Source organism: Balaenoptera physalus (assembly GCF_965194825.1).
Source record: "Balaenoptera physalus genome assembly, chromosome: 10".
Lineage (NCBI taxonomy): Eukaryota > Metazoa > Chordata > Mammalia > Artiodactyla > Balaenopteridae > Balaenoptera > Balaenoptera physalus.
Window position 1 is genome coordinate 14533652 of NC_138889.1, and position 19030 is coordinate 14552681.

Consider the following 19030-nt stretch of genomic DNA (forward strand, 5'->3'; position numbering starts at 1 on the left):
CACCTACCCCGCCACGTCCCGCCTCCTCCAAGACGCTGCCTTGGAAGCAGTCGGTAATGGTTAACGGGAGGAGAGTCTTGTCCTCTGGGGAAGTGTGTATGTCCCTCCTGCCCTATTCTTGAGCCCCGACTTCCTCAGGAGACTCTGCTGCCGTCCCAGTTCCCCCTCTGCACAGAGAAAGGTCACTGTAATTGCTGGGCACTGTAATTCCAAGCCTGGGATAAGTGTATGAGAAGGGTGACAGGAGCCCTATGGCCCAACATGGCCTACCCCCACGCTGACATCTTGTTCTTGCGCCACCCTCACCACAGTCCTCAGGGCCTCTGAAACTAGTGCCCAAGAAACATTTGCAACAGAACGTGGTCAGTGGTTTAACAGAATGACCAAGAACAGTACCCTTTCTTGAAAGCAACAGTCAAAAAAGACTCCACAGTAGTTGGAAGACACAGCTCTTTAATAGCAGCCAGTCAGCACCCATGCCCCTAGGGGCCACCGAGGTTGGGTACCATTGTGGTGAAGGGGAAACAAGGGTGAGGACACAGCACCAGTGAGAGAGGAAAGTGGCTGCTGGCATCCTGGGGGTCCCAGGGGGTCCCAAGAAAGCATAAAGGCAGGACACGGAGGCCCTCCAACACATCTGGATGGCAAAGCCCCTGGCAAGGCCGACGAAAGAAGTGTGCCCCCTGGTGGCACAATCCAAGAGGAGATTGGTGGTGGTGCTACAGGACAATGTGGCCACCAAAACGCCACATCTTTCAGTCCTTCTAGCCGAAGGGAGGGGAAGCATGTTCCGTGACCCTGAAAACTCCAGACTTGGAAGCACTGGTTGGACATGCCCCAGGAGAGCAACTGGCACAGCTGTGCCCATTCCTTTGCCTCCAGCCCTGAAGGGATCTTTCTGGAAGTGGTAGTGCAAGCTAGGAGGCCACAGACAGAAGCGGCTTGGGGCCAGGGGACACACACTGCTGCTACTGTCTCAGCTTCCAGGGCCTCCCAGCTGCTCCAGGAGGGCCCTGACCTCGCCCTCCACTCGAAGCAGCTGGGCTTTGCGCCAAGGATTAAGGGTGTCTCCTCGGTTATCTTCCAGATCCCGCAGCAGAAGCTCCAGGTGGCGCCGGACCCGGCCCCGATCCCAGCTGTTGAGGTTCCGCTGGACTTCACCCAGGATCACTGACCAGTACTCAGACACTGCTGTCCCCTCTGTCAGTGACACCACGACCTGGGCACTGCCCTCAGTGGTGCTCCCCAAGTCCCGCAGGGCCTGGCGGCACTCTGAGCTCAGCTCGTTGAAGTAGAGGCTAGCAGGAGAGAGAAGAGTAGATGCCGTTCAGCTCTGAGAAGAAGGGGCAGAGGGTGGGTGCACAGAGAGTAAGGGGTCTCATAACTGTTCCCCTGGCTGTGAAATGCAATGGGGTAAGTGTTTGCAATAAGCCAGAGATGGAGGGTGGTGGCCACTGGGAGGCAGGGATGACGCTAGAATTCAGTGGGACCAGGGTCAATAGAAATGGGGCCACTAGGACCCTAGGAGAAATGGTGGTGGAGAATCAGGGCAGGGCAAGGGCCACTCACCAAGGGCGGGTGGGGAGATGGGAGTGGAGGGCAAGACTCACTGCAGCAGCTCCAGGGAAGGGTGCTCCCGGGCAGCCTCGGCTAAGGCCAGGGCCGCTGTGTCGCCAGCGCCGTTGTAGGCCACATTCAGCTCCTGTAGCTGCTGGTTACGGTCTAGCTGGGCAGCCAGCAGCTCCAGGCCCTCGTCCCCAAGGCCCGTGTGCAGCAGAGACAGGTGTTTCAGCGAGGTGTTTCCCGCCAGCCCCTCCACCAGCAGGGCCACACCCGCTGCCGTCAGCGGGTTGTTGGACAGCCTAGGGCCACAAGCACCCCAAGGTTATGAGGGCCCCTAGCAGATGCCCTGTGCTAAGCACTGGGACTTGGGCCAAAACGGTGCACCGGTTGGGGCAGAGACCAGCCTGGACGCAGAGAAATGCAGTCCCAGGAAAAGAGGATGGAGAAACGGGGGTGAGGCTCACTGCAGAGGAGGGAGAGTGGGGTGGAAGCCGGCTTCTCCCTCCCCTCCTCCCGCCTTCCATTCTCCTTTGAGACGCCCCTCTTCCCTCTCCCCTTCCTCGTTACCATGTTCCTTCTTGCTCCTTTTTTCACCCCCTTCCAGCCCCTGCTTCACCCTCCCTTCCTGTTTCCCCATCCCCCTCTCCCTCCCTCCTCATTCATCTCCCCTTACTCCAATCCAAAATCAGGAACCCAGGCGTCTGGGTTGCTAGTAAATCAGTCAACACTTTAGGAGCACCTATTGAGTGCCCAGCGTCAGGGTCATCCTTGTGAGGCGACAGGGAAAATCCTGGGAGGGAATCAGTGGCGTTGTTACCAGGTAACCAGCCTGGGTGTTATTCCACCCCCCACCCCAGGCTGATTTTAGCCACGCAAGAGGCTTTCTTAGCACCTATTTATTGCTGGTGGCATCTTTTCCCCTGCCTGGCTGCTTGTACTAGACGTCATGGGGTGGGGAGCAGGTCAAGGTCTACACTCCCGTCTTCTTTACTACAGCATGGGTGTGCCTGTTCCAGGCATGTTGGGAGGTGGGGAGCTCACCCTTGACCTTAGCTGGCCAGCAGGATGGAGCCCCCTCCCAGGGCACTCACCGCAGGGTGGTAACTTGGCACTGGTCGTGCAGCAGCAGGTCTCGGAGGTCCCTGCAGGCCTCGGGGCCCAGGCTGTTGAGTTGCAAGCTGGAGCAGAAGGTGGGCAGAGAGCAGGTGAGAAGCCAAGGAAGGAGTTCGGCATGGAGCCTGCCCACCCACCGGGCCCCTCCCTCACCGTCCTGCCTCTCGTAGTCCACAGCTGTGTCCCCTTCTGTAGCTCTTGTCACCTCCACCCGTACCAGATTTCACCCCACCCCCTGGTCCTTCCTCACTCCCTTTGCTTTCCCAAGAACCTTCTCTTCCACCCGTGCACGAGGACAGGGCCTCACCCCAGCTTCTGGGCACGCAGGAAGACAGGCCTGAGCGTGCGCAGCCCAGCAGGGTCCAGTTGGCAGGAGGCCAAGTTCACCTCGTCCAGGGCATGCCTTCCACTGCCCAGTACAGCTGCCACCACCGTGCACTTGAGGGGCGTCATGCGCACGCCCGCCAGGTTGAGCTGGCGCAGGGAGCCGAGCACCTCGGCGGAGAAGCGCTGATTCTGGAACTCATAGTGGAAGAAGAGGTGGTCAAGGAGCTCCGAGGGGGGCAGCACCTGCCGGCCCAGCTTGCCCAGCTTCCTCTTGATGGCCTGGGCATTCTCCAGGGCATCCAGGGTCTTGATGGGGCAGCCGAGCTGAGCCAGCACTACCCGGTTATGGGCAGAGAGAAGGCCGCCCATGAACATGGGGAAAAGCTCAAAGACCTCATCCTCTGTGGGCTCGTCCAGGTGGCACCGCGGGCCCTCCACACCCAGGATACTGGCACCCATCTGGTCCAGGACGTCGTCGTTGTAGTAGTCCTCCTCTCGGAACATCTCCAGCACCATGGCCTGGGCCACTGCCTCGCGGCTCTTACCTACCACACGCCAGAACACACGTGGAACCACCTGGAAGGGAAGAAGGGAGAGGGCGCTGCAGCCTACTGTGTGCTGTTTAGCCTTCTGGCCTAAGCTTAAGGTGCAGTCTTCCTGACTGCTCCAGCCTGGTGGTCTCCCTTAAACTCGAGCACGATTTGTCTGATCATACTACTCCCCCTGCTGCAGCACCTTCCGTGGCTCCCCACTGCCCATGTGGAATATAAAACTTTGCATAATTTGGCCCCAATTTGACCTTTCCGGAGTCACCTCTCAACACTCGTCTCATGTACTCCAGACACTGGGAAATTCTTTCTTTTTCCCAGACACCCCGTACATTTTCAAGCCCAAGCATGGTGGGAAGGAGTTAGCATATATTATGCATTCAGCTTGGTACCGGGCTAGGTGGTATAAATACATCATCATCTTCAACATCACCACCGTCATCCCACCAGCGATGACGGATGTTGCTCCTACTGCTTCAGACCCTGCACGATTTGGCCTCGTGAAATAAAATTCATATTTTAAGGAAAGACAAGAAAAATTTAAACATAAAATTTTTCTCTGCCCATTTGGGCCTCCTCCCTCCCCTCCAGTGTGCATTGTGCATCTGCATTATGCATTTAACTAGACCTCCCCAATGGCAGAAGTACCCGCTCAATCATAAAGATCAATTTTTCTCCTTCTGGCGCCAGCCATGTAACTCCTTAGAAGATAACATTCCTTTCTCAATCCTGTAAGGGGTCACAATGACCCACCACTCGCCTTGTATATGCAGACATCTTTGGTGAACTTTATGTACAATGCCAATATATCATTTTCCTTAAAGACAGAGATTGGTGCAAAACAGACTGCTGAGAGACCTGAGGAGATACTGGGCCTCACCTTGTGGAAGATCTTAGTTTCAATACTTACTTATGATCCTATTAATACTACTAGCTATATTACTTGTATTTGCCTATTTTATAAGATTGTTGTTTCTTGCATCACCAAATGTGTGACTGAGCCTCAGATAAAATTAATGATGATTAGGTGACTTGAAACAATTGATCAAATATATAGTTCTGTAAGATGAATGATTGTAATAGTGTAACTCTGGATAAGGGAAGAAACAACAAGAGGGAACCGTTCCTTGGATCATAACGGACTAGTAAGACAGGGGGTCCAGAGGATTTTGGCTACTGTTAATAGGGTCTAGTCCACTAATAGCACATTGAGTGACCTATCAATGAAATCCTGGCCTGACCTGGGAATGAGCATTCCTAGTGCTGTGGAACATATTGGTCACGAAATGCCTCCCAAACCTTGGTTGAAACTAAGACTGAAAGGGAAGGGATTGTAAAATAAAGAATGTTGCCCACCACCCAATTCTACAAAGTCAAGCCATTAGCCACTGCAGTCACTGGATACAATAACCTCGAAAGGAATTCAGGGCAAAGATCAGGATAAGGCACTTTGTGCTTTGAGAAAACTGACAGAACTGGTCCTTAGATATTTCAGGAGAAATTTTTGTGAACCCGGATTCTTGCATCTTTCCATACTTAGAAAAGCACTAAAACCATTAACTGAGATGTCTGTCCCTCGTAACCGGGTACAATCTTCTACTGCGATGTGTGTTTGATTACACATACCCCCGTTGCCAAAATCACATATATTGAATACGTTGGCCTCCCTCTTAATCTCTTTGGAATAGTTATCAGAGCTCTCTGAGAGACTGTCTCCTGGGTTATAATCCTCAGATTGGCTTGAATTAAAATTTCCATTTCTTTCTTAGATGTGTTAGGGAACCGTTGACTAAAACCACCCGCCTTGGCCAGGCACGATGATGACCACTTGCATGAGTTGTCTCATAACAGGAGGTCCCGATAAGGAACATGGTGCTGCCATCAAAAACTAGAGAATTCAGGAGGGGCCAAAAAGAGGGAGGAGACGCCAGCCCCATAATATTGTCCTATCAACCTCCCAGAATCCTTGGCGCTGGAATCCATCTTGGCTGAGACATGCGTGCCACCAGGAAGGACCTTGAGTGAGACTAAATACGGGCCAAGCAAGATGACTGGCCAGAGACAGCCCAGAAACTAACCCCATTACCATAAAACCTGAGACTACAAGCCATGTGGCAGAGCAGTTCTCCTAGGTTCCCTTACCCCACTGTTCTGTGCTCGGGCAGCCCTTCCCAATAAAGTCTTTTGCTTTGTCAGTACGTGTGTCTCCTCAGACAATTGATTTCCGAGTGTTAGACAAGTGCTCGCTCTCAGGGACTTCCCTGGTGGTGCAGTGGTTAAGAATCCGCCTGCCAATGCAGGGGACATGGGTTCGAGCCCTGGTCTGGGGAGATCCCACATGCTGCAGAGCAACTAAGCCCGTGCACCACAACTACTGAGCCCACGTGCCACTACTACTGAGCCCATGTGCCACAACTACTGAAGCCTGTGCTCCTAGAGCCCGTGCTCTGCAACAAGAGAAGCCACTGCAATGAGAAGCCCATGCACCGCAATGAAGAGTAGCCCCTGCTCACTGCAACTAGAGAAAGCCTGCGCACAGCAACAAAGACCCAACGCAGCCAAAATAAATAAATAAATAAATAAATTTATTTATTTATTTATTTAAAAAAAAAAAGAGCTCGCTCTCAGGCCCTGGAAGGGGTCCCCCTTCCAGGAACAGATGGACTATCGATCAATTTTTCACTGACAGGCCCCTGTCAACCACGGCGCCTTCATGACAGCCTCTCACCCTCGCTCGCTCTGCTCCTGTCCTCTCGGCTTCTCTCTCTCTCTTTTCCGTTTTTTGTTTTTTGACGGTGCCAAGATTGTTCCTCCTTCAAAGCTGTGCCCTCTTCCCGGAGTGTTCCCCCCACCACACCCAGTTCTTCTCCTGGCTAATCCTCCAGGGATCAGATTAAAAGCCCTTCCTGCAGAGAGGCTTTACTTATCCCCCCAAACCAGGTCCCCCCCTCCCCCCTTACATACTTCCATAGCACCTGGAACTTTGCTTTCCAGGCACTTCCCAGAATTTTTAATCACATGGTTATGCTGACATGTTTATGTTGAGACCATATGATCAGAAAAGGCAGAAACCTGGGGTTCTGTTGCTTTTTCCTCCGAATCTAACACATTGCCTGGCACACAGCAGGCACTCAAATAGTTATTGAAGACCTGAATGTTTGGGAGGTTGGTGACATCAGCTGCCATCCTTGCAATGGTTCTGAAAGGAAAGGAGAGGTCCATTCCTCTGCCAAGAGCCACCAGGTTGTCTTGTGGCACCTCCTCTCATGTGTTTTCTTCACTTTTTACAGGCGAGGTTCCCACCATGGAGGTTATAGTGCCCCTCCCCCAACAAGCATCTGGAGACAAGACACACAAACTGTCACTCTGGGAAAATGAATCAATAGGCTCATGAAGAAACAGATGGTACCCATCCTCTGCTAGTCAACCCTCCCTCCGAGAGGGCTTGTGGGTGTGGTGCCCCCTTAAGTAACTGAGTGGCTTTCTGAACCCTGTCAGGAGACCACAGCCTCTCACTGCAATCCAGATGAGGCAAGCACATCCTCAAAGGGGTGGGTGGCCTCAGCAATGGCCATTACCTCCCTGCCTGAGGCAGTGGTGTAAGAAGGGATGGGCTGCCTGAGACTGTTTTTGTGTTTAACAAACAATTAAATAGCGCTTACTATGTGCCAGGTCCTGCAGATGAAGACATTTAATCCTAATATTGGGCCAATGATATAGATTCTATTATTATCTATTATTATTCATTTAACAGATAAGGACCTTGGGACACAGAGAGATTAAGTAACTTGTACAAGGTCACATAGCTAGTAAGTGGCAGAGAGTGTATGTGAACCAGGTAGCTGCGTTACAGAATCCCTGTTTTTAACCCTGAGGCTTTGCTGCCTATAAAAAGGAAAACTTGTTAAAATGTTGTCAGCTCACCAGGGCTCTGCTTCCCCAAGACCGATTACTGAAACATTGCTATAGCGGACCAGGGTTACCTAGCAAGGCGCCATAGCTTCCTAGAAATATCCATAGTACATCAATAAAGTTTGGCGGAAAGAGCACAGGATTCAGAACCACAAAACCTGCACTCAGACCCGTTATTCTCCTTACCATCTGAGTGACCTTAGTCAAGTTACTTAGCGTCTGTGAGCTCCAGTTTCCTCATCTATAAAAGGGATCATAATTATATTTCATTTACAAGGCACCCGGGCAGACATCAGCCGAGAGTGGCTACTTCTTCCCATCAAAAACTTAGTACATCCGCCCTGCTCACAGCACAGTCCTCAGGCCTGTAATTTGGTTTCCGGAGCAGACCTGCACCCAAGACGGACTGTCCTAAGCCAATTACCAATGCCATTTATCCTCCTGGTATAAATGAATAAAATGGCATCTGCTTTATAAACCTGTCTCTGGTGATTAAGTTAGGATGAGACATCACTCCCAGAGTCTAATCACCTCTGAGGAACAGATACAATTGGGTTTCTGGACCTGCAAAGCACAGGACAGACCCTGGACAGTAGTGACCCCTGCCACCCAGCAACAAAGACTAGGAGGAGAGAGGCAAAAAACAAAAACAAACAAACAAACAAACAAACAAAAACCTATCATTAGAGTTATGGGATTGTTATGAAAGTCCCTGCACCCTCAGATTCCCCTCCAAGCCTTCCCCAGCCTGTGGCTTCTCTCTCCCTCTTCCTTATGCCCCATTCCCACTAAAAGCCAGATTGCCCAAATCTGAAACAGAGCCAAGAAGAGGATTCACAGTCAGGCAGGAAGAAGCAGTTTCCTCCTGGGGAGGAGCAAGGGTGAACGAGGAGGATGGGGGCCGGCAGCCTGGGATCCTAGGGCTGTTACCTTGAGCAGGTTGAAGAGCAGGGGCAGGGCCCGCAGGGGCAGCAGTTTGGCCATGATGCCCAGGACCAGGCTGATGTCCTCCCCGACACGGCCCACGAGCTCGGCCACTTCCTTGCCCACTCGCTGCAGAGTCGTCTTCCGCAAACCCAGCACAATGTAGAGGGCAGCCAGGTATTCCTGCATGGCGGGCACAGTGAACACGAAGGTACCCAGGTGCCCTGGCTCCACGCACGGGGCCAGAAAAAACCTCAGGGCATCCCGGCGGAACACATGCAGCAGCTGAAACTCCTCTTCCGTCTGGATGCCAGCTTCCAGGCAGCCACGGACATCCTCTTCAGAGAAGTACGTCTTGCGGGAGGACACCCCCTCGTAGGCCAACTTGCCCATGGTTCGGGCTGCATAGGCCATGAGGGACAACTTGGAGGGGTCAGTGCTGTCCAGCATCTCCCCACTGAAGTTTAGATGCAGGAAGCTGGTGTAGATGCTCGTGAGGGTCTGGCCGGCTGGTGTGGGAGCGTGCAGGAAGTGCAGGGTGGCACAGACAAGCCAGCAATACGAGGGCAGGAAGCAGGCAGCGGCGATCTGGTGGTGCCCCTCCAGGTTCCGGGAGAGCATCTGCACCAGGTGGTCACGCTGAGCCAGCGTGGCTGAGACCCCCCCAGCTCCGTGCCTGCAGTCTGGCTGGTTGAGGCGGAGCTGGAAGTAGAGCTTCTGTAGGTTGGTATCAGAGAAGCCACAGATCTCGCCATAGCGGCCCACATACTTGCTGGGGATGCGGCCGATGGCAGAGGGCCGGGTGGTCACCAGAATGCTGGCCTGGGAAGAGCATAGTTGATAGTTAAGAAAGACACTTGTGGGCTTCCCTGGTGGCGCAGTGGTTAAGAATCCGCCTGCCAATGCAGGGGACACGGGTTCGATCCCTGGTCCGGGAAGATCCCACATGTCGCGGAGCAAGTAAGCCCGTGAGTCACAACTACTGAGCCTGCGCTCTAGAGCCCACGAGCCACAACTACTGAGCCTGCACGCCGCAACTACTGAATCCCACGCGCCTAGAGCCCGTGCTCCGCAACAAGAGAAGTCGCCTCAATGAGAAGCCCGCGCACTGCAACGAAGAGTAGCCCCCGCTCGCCGCAACTTGAGAAACCCGTGCACAGCAACGAAGACCCAACGCAGCCAAAAATAAATAAGATAAACAAATTTATAAAAAAAAAAAAAAAAAAAGACCCTTGTGTCCTGATTGGCTCACTTGCCAGGGAGTCCCTGAAGACTGAGTGTTCAAGGATGAAGATAATGACGAACACAGTAATATAACTCACACTTACTGAGCACCCACTACGATCCAGGACACTGTGCTAAGCACTTCATATGCAGCATCTCATTTGTTCAGTACAACTCAAGGAGAGAAGGAAACAGAAGCCTGGAGAAGTTACTGACTTGCTCAGTCCCACGGCTTGGAAGTGGAGGGGCAGGATTTGAACTAACCCAGAGCCTACGTTCCTACCCATTAAACATGCGGACTCAGGACACGAAAATCCTGAGGGGGCAAATTGGGGACAGAGGAGGCAGAGCAGGGTGCACTCACCTCGGGCAACATGTATTTGCGTAGCAGGTTGACGATGATGGCAGCTGGCGCCTCTGACTCCTCCGGGTCACTGCAAAGCCCTGTGCCCGCCAACCGGAAATCAAGGTTGAGGTGCTCCAAGCCGTGGAACACAAAGAGCAGGCGGGAACCGGCAGCGGCCATCAGAGGCAGAGTCTCCTTCAGGTGTGTGTAGCGCTGGGCCACAAGTTGGCACAAGGAGGCCGGTGCAGGGCCCAGGGATGACAGGTCCTCGCAGGAGAAGGGGATGAGCAGCTTGAAGGCTGGCAGCCGCCCATGACACCAGTCCAGGACCATCTTGCGCACCAGCGTGCTCTTGCCTGTGCCCACTGTCCCGTAGAGCACCACCGTCTGCACCCGGCGCCCACTGGCATCTGGGTCAAAGAGCTGAGACAGGGCCAGTGGGGGGAGCCCAGCAGAGGGCGGCTGATGCTCCAGGGCCAGCTTAGCCAGTGGGTGAAGCAGCTCATCAGGGCTGCTCTCGCGGATCACAGGGTCTACGTGCACCGTGTCTAGTGCAAAGGTTGGGCCGAACTGGCGCTCTTCCCTGGGCAGCCGGCTGAACCACTCGGCCAGGTTCTGGCGGTGCCGCTGGATAGCTTCTGGATGGGAAGGCAAAGGGAATGTGTCAGGGAGAGGGGCTGAGAAATGCAGGAGCTTAAGGAGGTGGTAGGGTCAGGCTGCGGAGTCAAGACACAACACCAGGAGATGCCAGAACCCAGAATGGTGCTGGACACACAGGACTCCCTCAGACTGTCCAGAAAGTTTGGACCCCTGTGGCAGAAAGTGGGAAGCCATGGAACGAGTGAGGGTGAGTCTGGGCTGACTGGCTGCATGATTATCTGTGTGTGATCTTCACCTGACAGCTAGAGGCAGTGTGTTGAAGGTAGGGATATTATATCCCTCCCAGTGCTTTGTACATCGTAAGTGTGCACTGCATGAATGTTGCAGGAAGGGATACATGGACAGATGGATAATGGGGCCAGGGAGAGTGGGTCCACTGATAGCTGATTGTAATGGATCCTCTATACCTCCTTCCTGCTTGTTTCTCTCTCCAAGCCCTTCTTCCCCACGCTCCCTGAACCCACCCCCGCACTGGGAGCCCAGCAGCCCCTCTCCTCAGGCTGACTGAGGAGCCAGTCCCTTTACCAGCTGCAGCGATGCCCTGGAACAACTGTCCGTGCCTCCCTGATGGGGGACCACTGCCCGCTGAGCTTCCATGATGGCGTATAAAGGCCCTGTGAGCAAGGAAAAGGGATGAGCTGGGGCTTGGCTATTGGGCTCAGGCTCTGCACGGGCTCAGAGTCCAGGCCTGCCCGAACTGATGAACTTCTGGCTTCCTGAGATCCAGGCCTGACTCTGGACACCCAAGTCCAGAGCCTCATCTGACTCTCATACCCTTCCCAGGGCCTGAGGTCTTGCCCCTACCTCTCCAGCCCCCCACTGCTGACTGCCTGCCTGGAACTCAGACTGACCACTGCCAGACTCCACCCACTTCCCACCGGTCCTCCCTCTGGCTGACCACTGTGACTTGTACTACGGATGATATAAGCTAACTTCCTCTTAGGCCTGGTAGTTGAGTCTGTACCCTCTCCAGCCCCGGAAGACCAACTCTCCCCAGGAGATCAAGCTCTCTCCAAGTCCTGACCCTTCCCAGGCTACTCTGCTGTGCCCAGATGTGTCCTAAGGTATGACACTGAGGCCTCACCTAGGGGGCCCAAGGGGGCGCTCCCCTTTAAGGGGCCAACTCCAGTGGATCAGGAAGGGGATACGTTCATCTACAGAGAGAAAGCAGAAGGAAGAAACAGCATCCAGAATTCACCCACATTAGCTCAACAATACACAGATCCCACATCTACATCAAATCCCCATCATTTGCTCTCATAGCATCATGTACTGCCCCTTTGTAGCAGTTATTATGAAATTTTATATTTCATTATGTAATTATTTGATTAACAGTCATTCACACACTCACCCCCATTCCTCCATGAGAGCAGGGATCACATCTGTTTTGGTTCACAAGTACCTACTTAGAACTTAGCACGGGGTCTGGCACATAGCAGGCACTCAATAAATATTCGTTGAATGCAAAATGAAATCAGACAAGTGTTCCTGGACTTATGTAGCTACAGGGACACTCAAAGATCATCTAATCTGACTCCCTTAGTTTAGGATGGGAAAAAGGAAGCTCAGGGAGGTGCGGTGACTTGCCCAAGGCCAACAGCTAGTAAATCACAGAGCTGGGACTGGCATGCCTGATGTCTGGATCCCTTCTCTCTTGGAGGTGCCATCTGGACTCTGGAAAGGGAGAAGTGGCAACAGAAACCCCTACTTCCTGCTCACCTGCTGGCTGGAGTACTCTTCCCAGACCAGGGCCCCAAGAGGCCCTGGGCAAATGGCAGCCCCACCTCATGGCAGGAGAGAAGGTCAGGGCCTGGGGGACTGAGCACACCACCTTCTATCCTGTTCCGCTGCAGGAAGAATGGTGTGAATGGACCCCACACACCCCCACTTTCCCACTCCACCTCTCATGCAGGCCAAGGGAGGCCCTTCCTCCTCAGGAGAACATCAGCCTTTCCTTAAATGCCAGCATCACCAAAGCCCTGGCTTGGCTTTCAGACCTCTCTCCTCTACATTCCCCACCTGAGTGATCCTACCACCCACTGGTTCTCCCCTGAGGCTTCACGATCGCCTTTCTCCCGAATTCCAGCCTAGTGAACTGTTTTATTTAGGTGTCCTTTTTTTTTGCTTGGCTGCCAGCAAGCTCCTATGAGTCCTGTGTTCATTTTCAGTGGCTTTTCTGAGCCAACATTTTCCAGTAACAATCATCCACTCTCCTCTGAAGTTTTTCCTTAGCTATCAGGTCCTTTTAGCTGAGTTTTAATGGTTTGATCATTTTATCTTCTCTGTGACTTTTATGTAACCTGCCTTTGAGGCTGGCATAAATAATAGATAAATGAATGAATGACTTCCTATTTGATATCTCCATATGGACATCCTGCCAATGCTTCGAGCCGCACGCTCGCAGAACTGAACTCAGCATCCCTCCTCCCCTTCCAGTTACTTTATTGCAAATCTTCCCCATCACATGATTTCTACTTGAAATCTGACCTCTTTGTCTTCAAATCCTTCCCCCCTCCTTCACACAGTGGAAACAGCCCTGCCGGTTCCTCAACCCAGTACTTTGCCAGCCTGTTCCTATTGCATAATCCCTACCACCGTGTGCTAACTTAGACCCTCCTCCTCCTTACTGGCCTCTGCCTTCAGTCTCATTCCATTCCCATCCCTCATCCCAGCCACCAATCGCCTACCTAAAATCCTAGGTTATGTAGCGTCCAAACACCTGGCCCACACCAGCTATTTTCCTGAGTTTCCCCCTGACCTGTACCTCACCCGCCAGGCTCACTGAATTCTTGCTCCCACTTTCCTAACTTTGTTCATACTCTTTCATCAGCTTGGAATGACCTTTCTCCCCTGTCAGAAGTCCTACCCAATCTTTTAAGAACCTGCTCAAAGGTCCTCTCTCCTGGGAAGTCTCTCCTGATCCCTCTGAGCTCCCTTAAATGAAGCATACAGCTATCTGGCACCTGGTCTCCACTGAGATGTGACTCCTTAAGGGCAGGGCACCCTTAGGGAGAACTGGGTGCATTGGGCCCTATTGCCAGCAGGGCCAACCAGTGGAGGCACAGCCTGGGGCTCAGACCAGGAGTCCCGGGGTCGGGGTCGGGGAAGAAGGGTTAAGAGACAGCCCTGGAAGGCTGGAAAAGCTTGGGGAAACTAGCTCAGTGGGATAAAATCAATTGGAGGGCCTCTGACTCAAGATGCGACTGGCGGTGGGGATGGGGGTAGGGAGGTCAATTGTCGGAAGATCACCGCTGGTCCCCAGGGAAGTGAGAAAAGGAGAGGGCACAGCAGGAAAGGTACGGGGCCTGTGCTCACACAGGTCCAGAGCTCCTCCTCTTAAACTGGGTCCCAGCTTTCCTAGTTCTACTTGGGTTTCAGAACCCAAGAGTAAAGCCCGCCTGAATGCCCACCTCTCAGAGCACCTGCTGCGTCCCACGCGTCCCCAGCCGCTAACTCCTAGTGGCACCAGCCCAGCACCGCCCCGCCCCTGCTACTTAGACCTTTACCGCCGCTGCCCGGGCCCGGGAGCCGATCGCCGCCGGAGTCTCCCGCTTGCTCCCAGAGGCCCCGGCGCGGCGCAACGCTTCCTGCACGCCCCGCCCGCCTGCGCGGAGCCCTGCCAGCCCTAGCATCCGGCCCGGCAGCGGGCAAGAGCCAGCACGAGCCCAGGCGCTCCGGGCCGCCGGGTCCTGGGAGGAGGGAGATGGCGAGAGGGGCTAGTGTCCCGGAGAGCAGGCCCGGGGCGGGGACTTCTTCCCCATCTGTCTCTCCTCCCCCCACCCTCAGTGGTACAGCCCTCCATCCAGGCGGGCCCTGCCGCTGGGACTGCCCTCTGCAGGTCACTAAGCGCCAATTCCATCCCATTACTCACCACCTCCCAGGCAGGGCTTCTTGTTATGCCCATTTTACAGATGCAGGAACTGCAGCTCAGAAGGGTGAAATGACTTGCGCAGGTTGACCCAACTAGGAAGGGGAAGAGCCAGAACAAGAATCCGGGGCCTGGGTCTTCCTACCTCACCCCTGGACCTTCCCGAGGTGACCCCCATCCACCATCCCCCATCCCCCATCCCCCATTCCCAGGGCATTCTTCCCTCTGTGCCTCTTCACCGCTTCAGCCTGCCTCCTAACAGAGATCTAGTCAAGGTCTTCTTGGGTCCTCCCTCTGTACCTGGCTCTCTTCAGACCCCAGACCCCTGTGTATGGCTTCTGGTCATTTGGGTCAAGGCAGGCAGAAGAATGGGGCTGAGGGACAGCTCCCACCTCAACCTGCTCCTCTTGTCTGGCACCCAACCATAGCCTGGGCCTGGGGCTTCCTAGTCCTCAAAGCCCCCAGCCTCATCCCTGTGCTTCCATACCGGGCACACCCAGGACCCACGTAACCGATGGAGGAGCCACCCACCACCCACAGCCAGGGCATGCCTCCACATGCAAACACAGCTTGCACTGAACGGAGGTGTGCAGTCGGGAACTGGTAGAGAGGCGCCTTGGGCAGGGCTGAGAAGAGGGCTTTATGATCTCTACCCTCCGTCCAGACTGAGGACAGTGTGGATATTTCACTTATACATGTAAACATCTGTTCTTTCACTGAACACGTGGTATTGGGCTAGTATCGAGCAACCAGAACAAGGTGAACAGGGACCAGACCATAGCAGTTCCCCTCCAGGGGGCCCAAATGATGGTACTTCAGAGCGAGACAGAAGCCTTAGGAAAGCCTGGGAGAGGAAGTTACTAACTGCCTCTGGCACAGGAGGTGACATTTGAACTAGATCTTAAAAAATAAGCTGGGGGACTTCACTGGTGGTCCAGTGGTTGAGAATCTGCCTTCCAATGCAGGGGACGCGGGTTCGATCCCTGGTCAGGGAAATAAGATCCCACATGCCGCGGGGCAACTAAGCCCACGTGCCGCAACTACAGAGCCCACGCGCTCTGGACCCCCTGCACCGCAACTAGAGAGAAGCCCACGTGCAGCAACTAAGACCTCACGCAGCCAAAAACAAATAAATAAATAAACATTAAAAAAATAATAAGCTGGTACTCAGTCATAAAAAAGAATGAAATAATGCCATTTGCAGCAACGTGGATGGACCTAGAGATAATCATACTAAGTGAAGTAAGACAAAATATCATATGGTATCACTTATATTTGGAATCTAAAATAATTATACCAATGAACTTATTTACAAAACAGAAATAGAATCATAGACATAGAAAACAAACTTATGGTTACCAAAAAGGATATATTTGGAATTTGGCATTAACAGATATACACTACTACATATAAATTAAATAAACAACAAATAGCACAGGGAACTATATTCAATATCTTGTAGTAACCTATAATGGAAAAGAATCTGAAAAAGAATATATATGCGTATATATATATACATACATGTATAACTGAATCACTTTGCTGTACACCTGAAACATCGTAAATCAACTATACTTCAATTAAAAAATAAAAATTAAAAAAAGCCAGAGAAGGGAAGGGCATTCCAGGCAGCAGGGAAAAGAGCACATTTGATTTTAACAAAGTTCTGAACGAGGAGTACGATGGGGTGAGGGGAGAGGAGGTAGAGTAACGCTGTGAATGTGATCTTAGGGGTGACATTTCAGGCCTGGAGGACTCCTCTAGCTTCACTCCACTTACCTAGCCACCCGAGACAGACAGGCCCCTAGCTGCGTTACTGCACACAGCTCAGAGCAAGACATTCCCCTTCCCCACCCCGCAGCGGGCATGACAGCCATATAGGTTTTATTAATAACATATAATTTGACTGGCCTCTTGCAGACAGAAGTACTGTGAGTCATACCGTGGGCATGTGCTCTGTCGTCGGACCTCAGGATGGGGCAGCAGGTGCTACAAAGCCACAGCACAGAGAAGTGCTTTGGTCATCTCTGCCCTCCAGCACCTTGCACAGACCCTGTCACAGAAGGCAGCTGCGTTGAAGGAAGTGATCTCTGGGTCCAGGAAGTTCGGCATTCAGGGAGAGTGGGCCCATTTCAAAACATGCTTAGATGCCCCCCCTCTGCAGGTTCCTGGGACTGGGGGGAGAAATCGCAGGTGGTTCTCAGGGGCAAGAGCACAGCATCTTGAGAGCTTGCTCAAGTCGCTTCTCCAAGCCTTGGTTTCCTTCTCTGTAAAAGGGGGAAATGATCATACTCATCCTAGTAGCCTCATGGAGTTGCTCCAAGAATCAAAAGTGCTTTCTTCGCAAATATGTGAGCCACTCTACGAAAGTTCTCTGTGAGCCGCTCTACAAATGTTCTCTGTGAGCCACTCTACGAATGTTCTCGGTGCCTGAATGGCCCTTGCTGGCTCTGGAATGGCTGTTCATTTCCTTTAGCTCCGAGGGGAACTTACAGATGTGTGAACTTATAAATTTTACTCTTTGGGGAGTATTTTAAATTTCATCTTAAAAGAGAAAGAGTAAAAATGAAGAATCTTAAGAAAGACTATATAGTGGCAGAATTTTGTGCCCTCTGACTTTTAGGAGCCACGTGTTGGTATCATTCCAGGGAGAAGGTGGCACCCAGAGTGCCCCCTAAAGCTAGCTAGAATTCCAGGTGCTAGGACTCAGACTTCCCACTTCCCATTCCCATGCCCCACTTCCCACCCCCGGCTCCCACCCCCATAAGAAACAAAGTTAGTCCATCTCCAGGCAATCACCCATCCGGTCATAGATTGGGCCCTACCCTAGCCCGGAGCATAGCACAACTAGGGTATTCCAGGCAGCCGGCAGGACTGATGGCAGCCCCTTCCTTCAGTCCCCAAGCTCAGGATCAGGAGGGAAGAGGGAGAGACAATGTACTGCTTCTTGGGTCATCCTGCCACCAGCCCTCAAGGCCTTCTGGACAATTGCCTACTCCAAATCTCAGGCTACCAGAGCCATTTGTAGTCCTGGTGGTTGATGGCTTGGCCATGGGAGTGTGGCTCGGTAGGAAAGAAGCGAGGAAGAAATGAGGAAAGTTGTGCTGAGCCCAGTGGGGTTCCTTCCACTCTCATCCTGGAGCTTAGGTCCCTGGGGCTTTCTGCTTCTCACTGCCTTCACAGCCCCTAACCTCCCCACTCCCCCATAGGCACAACCGGGGAACAAGGGCTCAGTGAGTTCTGAAAAGAGAGTCACGTATCACTCAGGCAAGAATGCACCTCGGCAACAGACACAGAGCCCCTGCACGCAGTTTGCAGATCCACCAGTACAAGCATCATGGGCCAAGGCCAAGGATGAGGGGTCCGGAGGCAGAAGACCTGGTTGCCAGAGCTGGTTCCCACTTCCATTAGCTAAGGGTCCTTGGGCAAGTTACTTAACCCAAGTCTCTGTCCGCTCATCTGCAAAATGGGTTGTCGTGAGAGATAATGCAGGGTTGACCTGACACTCCCTTGAGATAATGAACATAAGCACTTGTAAGATGTGAAGCTTGATACAAATATCTCATAAGATACACATTCACCAGCTTGACTTCCCATCCCCTGCCACAGCCTCCCTGAAGCTCATAGACTTCTTGCCAAGAGCTCTCACAGCCCATGGTACCAGGTGCCGGACCCACACACATTTACACACCGCATACTGTATAAATATAGGTTTAATTAATAATGGGTGAACCCCCACAAATACAACCGGCATCTCTGTGTGATGGGGAGAATCCGTGGCAGGGTAAGGAAGGTAGAGAGGTGTGTGTACAGGACGAAGGGGGGACAAGAGCCCTAGGGGAAGGGGAAATCAGAAGTAGAATGAGCCTGGACCCGCACCCCCAGGAAAGCCAGACATGTTCTAGGTGTGTCTGTCGCTCTGGTGCCGTGGGCATGCTGCTCTGGTGCCCAGGGTCCACCTTGGCTGATAGAAGGCAGGTGGAGAGACGTGGACGAGAGTTTGAATGAGCAGCAAGTGGCCATGGAAGGAGAGGGGGAGTGAGATTGCCAGCTTGACACACAAAAGAAGAGCCATGGGATGGCAGTGGCCAATTCATCTTATGCTCATGCTTGTGCTTGTGTGGGGTCCTGAACTCCAGGGAGCTGGTGCCTTGTGCCACCCCTGGCTTGGGACGGAGGGAGGGAGGGAAGACTGGGGGGTAGACACCTGCGGATCCTGGAGACGCCCCGGGCAGCACCAGCCTCATCCTTAGAATCAAAGCGGGGTCCCCGGGAGGAGGGTGACACGGCCCTTCCCACAGCACCCACCATCACCACCACCATCACTCTTCCTGTGAGCCACAGCGGGACAGCGAGTGTGTGTAGGGCCGAGATTGCCTGTTCGCATATTTGTGCCTGTAACTCAGGAGAGGTGAGGGAGCATTGCGGGACCACGTGAGCAGCAAGAACGGAGGCTTGGGTCTTCTCCCACTCACCCCCCAGAATAAAGTGCATTCTCCAGTTCCAGCTGTCCAGACCACTGTCCAGAGAATTATAAGAGATGGG

The 19030-nt window shown here is 53.1% G+C and overlaps 1 protein-coding gene across 6 annotated transcripts; it reads right to left on the reverse strand.

The window, feature by feature from the left end:
• Positions 1-436: 436 nt before the first annotated feature.
• Positions 437-14496, reverse strand: NLRX1 (NLR family member X1). 6 transcript variants are annotated; one of them, XM_082478003.1, is made up of 10 exons: positions 14124-14233; positions 12337-12464; positions 11702-11771; positions 11143-11231; positions 9976-10595; positions 8394-9209; positions 2984-3579; positions 2655-2741; positions 1611-1862; positions 437-1298 (listed from the first exon to the last, which is right to left on the reverse strand). In XM_082478003.1, exons 2-10 carry the CDS (start codon positions 12404-12406, stop codon positions 977-979), a joined length of 2922 nt encoding a protein of 973 aa, XP_082334129.1. In that variant the 5' UTR covers positions 12407-12464; positions 14124-14233; the 3' UTR covers positions 437-976. The 6 variants fall into 6 exon arrangements, with proteins under 6 accessions (XP_082334129.1, XP_082334128.1, XP_082334126.1 ...); XM_082478002.1 differs by having other exon boundaries at positions 14028-14177; XM_082478000.1 differs by lacking the exon at positions 12337-12464 and having other exon boundaries at positions 14124-14496.
• Between the last annotated feature and the right edge of the window lie 4534 nt (positions 14497-19030).

Excerpts from the sequence above, each read along its gene's own strand:
- NLRX1 (XM_082477999.1), bottom strand. The coding sequence starts at position 14,481 with ATGGGATGGAATTGGCGCTTAGTGACCTGCAGAGGGCAGTCCCAGCGG. Across the intron at positions 11,772-14,117 it reads CCCGGGCAGCGGCGGTAAAG|ATGAACGTATCCCCTTCCTG; the intron begins GTCTAAGTAGCA and ends TTCTCTCTGTAG. Across the intron at positions 2,742-2,983 it reads CTGCGTGCCCAGAAGCTGGG|CTTGCAACTCAACAGCCTGG; the intron begins GTGAGGCCCTGT and ends CTTCTGCTCCAG.